The following is a 6,166-nucleotide window of genomic DNA, read 5'->3' on the forward strand; positions in this document are numbered from 1 at the left end:
GTGTATCCGCAGTTAAGGGCATGGTCTGAGAAATCAGTTAGATCTGGCTACTGGCTTTTCCATACATCTCTTTTGATGCCTTCCCCTATCAGTCAGTTTCCTCACTTATAAGGTGGGGATAGTAACAGTGCCTACCTCTATGGGTTGTTATAGATTATTGTTTAGTACCAAAATATTTTCTTATTTCTTATTTTTTCATTAGAAGGAAAGCCTATGAATCAATATGTGTGGATGAAGCTAGTAAAACTTAAGTCCCAATTTGTTAGAATTTTCCAAGTATGCCAACAGTTACCCTGGGTTGGTTTTCTCTCTTTTCTAGAACCATTTCTGCTCCCCTCAATGCAGAATCTGTGATTCATAGCAGTTAACTATCTTCTTTATCCTATAAGTATTGCTTGCTGATATCATCCAAAATGACCTTTTGAACACTGACTCAGTTGAATCAATGTCGGTCTCCAAACACATTTATTTCTCATCTGAAACAGCTTCCCGACTACACAATTTCCTAATGGCATTTTTCATCTGGTCATTTCTCAAGGTATAGATTAAGGGGTTTAACATGGGGGTTATCATGGTATAGAATACAGCAACTGCTTTGTCAATCGATAAAGTAGCTGCAGGTCTCATGTACACAAATATGCAGGGCACAAAGAATAAGACAACCACAGTGATGTGGGAGACACAGGTGGAGAGTGCTTTTCGCCTTGCTTCCAAGCTGTAGGTCCTTAGGGAGTGCAGGATAACCACATAGGAGACCATCAAGAAGAGAAAATTTAACACACAGATTAATCCACTGTTGGCAGCGAAAATGAGCCCTAGAGTGTGGGTATCAGTGCAGGCAAGATTGAGCAAAGGATTCAAATCACACCTAAAGTGATCTATGACATTGGGACCACAGAAGGGTAATTGAAAGATGAATAGCATCTGTATGTTTGAGTGAACAAAGGCTCCCACCCACACCACTCTCATTAGCAGGCCACACATCCGCCAGTTCATGATGGCTGTGTAGTGCAAGGGCTTGCAGATGGCCACATAGCGGTCATAGGCCATCACAGTGAGCAGGATGATCTCAGCAGCTCCAAAGAAATGTTCCCCAAAGATTTGTGTCATACATCCATGAAATAGGATGGTCTTCTTTTCACAGAGTGAATCCATAATCAGTTTGGGGGTACTGACAGAAGAATAGCAGGCATCAATAAATGAGAGATAGGAGAGGAAAAAGTACATGGGGGACCCTGATAATGGGCTGGCGGTGATGGTGACCACGATGAGCACATTTCCTACCATAGAAATGATGTAGATGACAAGAAACACAGCAAATATGATTTTCTGCATCTTTGGATTCGCTGTGAGCCCCAGTAGAACAAACTCTGTCACGTTGTTCATATTCTGCATGTATTTCATATCGTGTTAATTATGTTACCTGAAAAAAATGACTTTTTATTAATGTAACCTTAAATTCATTAAACTTATCCTTTCTAATAAATATTAAATGCGTGAATTCTATTGAGTTGTAAATTTTTATGTGGTTTTTTTGAGATAAAAAAAAAGTTTCTGAGTTCTTGAATGTTACTCAACTTGTCTCCCAGGTGAAGATTCTGTTAAGAGTATGGACATGAGGATCTTTTTTAAATACATGGAGATAATTTGTGCGTACTTAATCATCTAGATGACTAAGAACCTAGTGTGAAGTGGTGGATAGCACACAGAGTGGCAGCAAAGCAAGAAAAGAGAGGTGGAACATGAATGTAAATGATATGACCGCAGAGCTGAGGGGATTTCCCTTTATCCTCAGGAAACAGGGAGCCACGGAAGGTAACTGAGCATGTGAAGGAAGGACGAGGAGGGATTTGAGGAGGGGGATCACGGATATTGCTCTGGTAAAGATCTCTGTGTGCTTGGATGAAGTGGGCTGAGGTTCAGGAGGGGATGGAAGCAGGTGGGAGATATTTATAATAGTTGACATGAGCAGTAACATCACATTGCTGATGGGAACGCAAAGTCTACAGGAGCTACTATAAAAGAACCCACACGCTTGTTGAGTAAATCTAATAACTTTATGATCGCTAAAAATACACGCTTTTTAATGATTGACTGCTATGTACACGACACAGTAGCAGTGCTTCGCACACGTGATTTAATACTGACAACAACCTGTGTGGTTGGTATTTCTTTCATCCATTTTACAGATGAGAAAGCAGTCCCAGAGACATGTTGAGATTAATTATAATAGTTAGAGTGATAATAAACCTGAACACTTAGTGTTTTCAAAGACATTTGCTGATTTAATCCCCACTGCAAACCTGCGAGATGATTACCATTATCATTTTTATGCTTATTTTACACCCCAGGAAATAGAAGCACAGAGAAGTTAAGGATCCTGCACATGATCAAGCAGTTCATAAAGGGCAGGGCCAGGATTAGTTTAACATATTTTCCCTTCAAATTCTAAATCCATGCCTTATATTGTTATAACTAATAATATTGAACTACTAATCTCCTTTTTATATCATTCTAGTAATCATAATGACTTTAGTATCACTACAGAGGCAAGCAAATATGAAGCATTTTTATCAGCATACACACACACATAGACACACACCACACACACACACACACACGTAGACACAGTGATGTTTTGTCTTCCAAGTATCAAGTGCAATGTGGTACTGCATTCATTGAAAGTATTTTTATCTCAACTTCTCCCTCAAATACAGTTCACCTTTCTCCAATCCCTCTGCAGACAGGGGCCCCCAGACTCTTCTGCAAAATGCTGAAAATGACTACCACCATGGTTAAGTGTTTCGGTTTACGAGTCAGAAAGAACAGACCAGAATCCTAATTCTTCCAATTACATCTTCTTTCATCTGGAGTACATTTTTTGACAGCTTACATGTTTGTTTCCTAATCTATAAAGCGAGAGTAATAATGTCCAACTCATGAGTTTTTATGAGAATTAACTAGGGAAACATGTGTGAACATATTCTCCACAGTGCTGTAGACACATGAGAATTTCATCAATTTTTATGACTGTGTATGCACCTAGGAGATAAAAAAAAATTGACATTTTGAGCAATAATACAGAGAAATATTTAACCATGCAATACGCTCAGCAAGAATCCTCTCTAATTTTGCTTTTAAAAAAGCCACAGAGACTCATATTGTCTACAGCAGTTGATCCCAGGAAGGGTGCTCCATGTTCGTGCTCAGACTAAAAAGTTGATGATTTATGCCATTCAAAATTCTTATTTATGTAATATCTTTTGAGAAATGTATTTAAATTTCATTTTCATTCTCATAATTAGTCTTGATTGGGAGGTGCCTCATGGCAAAAGCATGGTGTCTGGTGTCAGACCTGGGTCCTACCATCTGCTTAATTTCTATGAGCCTCAAATTTTCCACCTGTCAAATTAGGTTAATGATATTTACAAGCTATCTTTTGAAGAAAACATTGAGGATGAAATGCTCTATTACTATATTTGAAAAGTGTTGAAGCATACGATCACTATATATGTAAAGTAACGATCTTTAATATCTTATTAAAGCTTATTGATAATAAGTGCTTACTTATTATCAGCACTATTTAAAAACTTACATTATAGTGTTAGATGATCCTAATGATATTTGGAGTTCTTCAAAATAGTCCCATATTCAAACTGACCTCCTCTTGCACTAAGTCCTCTTTCAATATGAAAGATAGAACACACTTTGAAAGAGACTTTTCAGATAATTAAATAACAAATCAACAGGTGTTTAAAAAGTGTTTTTATAATTCTAAATCTTTCTATCTAGATTAAAGCCTCAAAATATTTTCACACAAAACTGGGGACTGAATTTAGAGTGGATTCATTTGTAACATTATGGAGAATTGGTCCTCTATAGATGGCTCTGGTCCATTGGCAAGAGGCAGAAAGTGTGGAGGTAACACATCCAAATGGGTCATCCGAGCCATCAAGAGTCTTACTCTGGAGATGTAAACAACAAAAGACACTTTCACCCTGCACTGCATGGATATTTAAAGAGGTTTCCATAAAGATTCACGGACGTTTTCTTGTATCTGTTACTTTTTCTCCCAGGAATTAATTATCTCCTTTGATGGAAAGGCTTTGTCTTAGAAGCAGGTATTCTGGAGAGAAATGTTTGAGGAACACTCATTCATGAATAGGAAATTGTATTCCCTGCCCTTAGAAACTCAACATGTGAAAGTCTCCTTTGTCTACCTGAACCTGGGTTTCTAAGAAAGCTGAATGCCATGTGAATATCAAGGTGGCATAATTCCAGTGTGGGGACCTATGATGTAGTTTCCTTGGTGACTCATGTCAGAGGTTGAATTTCTGTCTTCTCATCAATAATAAACCTTTTCTGGAAACCCACTCTTGATTGCTTGAGAGCTAGAGCAATGAAGGCATAAAATCAATGGCATCTAGTTTAAAGTACTTGACTCTAAAAGCTGTTTTTGATACTCCTCAGAGGGCTATGGAAGTAGACAGAAACTCTAAAAGGCTCCTGATTAGCTACCTCTGGGACTCATGTGATGGTTATTATGGAATAGCAGGCAGCATCGAAATGAGGGGAGATATCTAAAACACAAGAAGGGTGTTCAGTTGTTCCACATCTTTGTCACTTGGTATAGTTAGTTATTTTCTTTTTGGTCATTCTAAGATGTATGTAGTGATAAATTATGGTAGTTCTAATTTGCTTTCTGTGGTCACTGGCGATGTTGAGTTTTTTTTCTTAATTTTCACGTTATTATTGGCCATTTGTATATCTTCTTTTGTGAACCCGTTCAATTCCGTTGCACAATATAAAAATAGTCCTGAGTTTCTTATTACTAAGTTGTAAGTGTTCTTTAAATATTATAGATACAGGTCTTTTGTCATATGTATGTTTTATAAATATATATAAATATAAAATATATTTTATGAAATTTTATACATGTGTATATAATACACATTTTTATGTATATAAATATATAATTTTTATATACTTTAAAATTTTATATCTAAAATATTCTCGTAACGCACAAATTGTCTTCATTTTTAAAAATTGTGATGTCTGAGGAGTAGAAGTTTTAAAAATTGGAAAAGGTCCAATTGTTTATTTTTCTTATTGTTCATGCTTAATGTGTCACATCAAATGAATACTGATCTACCTCAAGGTCAAAAAATGATTCTTCTAGAATTCTTATAGATTTAGCTTTAAATGTAGGCTTTTAGGTCTCTGACTCATTTTGACTTAATTTTGGTATATCATGTGATATAGTGGTTGATGTTCATTTTTTTGTCACATGGATGTTCAATTGATTGAGCCTAATTTGTTGAAAAGTCTATTTTTTAGCCACTGAATTACTTTGACATTTTTGTAAGAAATTCATGTAGTTAGGTCTTTCTAGATGCTCTATTATTTTTCAATGTTTATGTTTATCCTTATGTCAATGCCACACAGCATTGATTACGGAAGCTTTACAGTAAGTCTTAAATTTAGGTAGAGTAAGTACTCAAACTGTTTTTTTTTTTTTTGAGAATGATTTTCTTTTCCATGTTCCTTTAAATTTTCATACATTTTTAGAATTAGGTTGTCAATTTCTCCAACTATCCTGTTGGGATTTTTATTGGAATTTAATTGAAATTCTAAACTTGAAATGGTACAAATATTGAGTGATTTAATCCATCAAAATGTCATATCTGTCCATTTCTTTATAGATTTAATTTCTCTCAGCAATATCTTCTTTTTTCATATATAGATTGTGAACATGTTTTTAAAATTTATCCCTCAAATTTCATTTTTTCAATAGTATTTTAAATAGCATTATGTTTCTATTTTTAATTTCTAATTGTGGGTCTTATAGAAATATATTTGCTTTTTTGTATTTACATTGTATCCTGTGACCTTGCTAAATTAACTGATTCGTTCTATTAGATTTTTTGTACAGCACTTAACATTTTCTGCCTATATAATCATGCCATCTGCATACAAATATAGTCTTACAATTTTGCTTCTTCCTTTATAATCTGTATTTTTCTTATTTCTTTTTCTTAGCTTATTGCAATGTCTATAATCTAGGGTACAATGCAGAACAGAAATGGCTAGTGGACCAGCCTTGTCTTGTTTCTAATAATTGAGAGAGAACATTTACCATTATGTATGATGGTAGTTTTAGGTTTTA

The 6,166-nt window shown here is 35.3% G+C and overlaps 1 protein-coding gene across 1 annotated transcript; it reads right to left on the reverse strand.

Moving 5' to 3' along the window:
* Window positions 1-465: 465 nt before the first annotated feature.
* On the reverse strand, window positions 466-2,867 carry LOC147912623 (olfactory receptor 4C46-like). The gene is made up of 2 exons (XM_087423281.1): window positions 2,856-2,867; window positions 466-1,389 (listed from the first exon to the last, which is right to left on the reverse strand). Exons 1-2 carry the CDS (start codon window positions 2,865-2,867, stop codon window positions 466-468), a joined length of 936 nt encoding a protein of 311 aa, XP_087279407.1.
* Window positions 2,868-6,166: the final 3,299 nt, after the last annotated feature.

This window comes from Ceratotherium simum, chromosome 34 (genome assembly GCF_057802395.1).
Source record: "Ceratotherium simum simum isolate JZ-2026a chromosome 34, ASM5780239v1, whole genome shotgun sequence".
Lineage (NCBI taxonomy): Eukaryota > Metazoa > Chordata > Mammalia > Perissodactyla > Rhinocerotidae > Ceratotherium > Ceratotherium simum.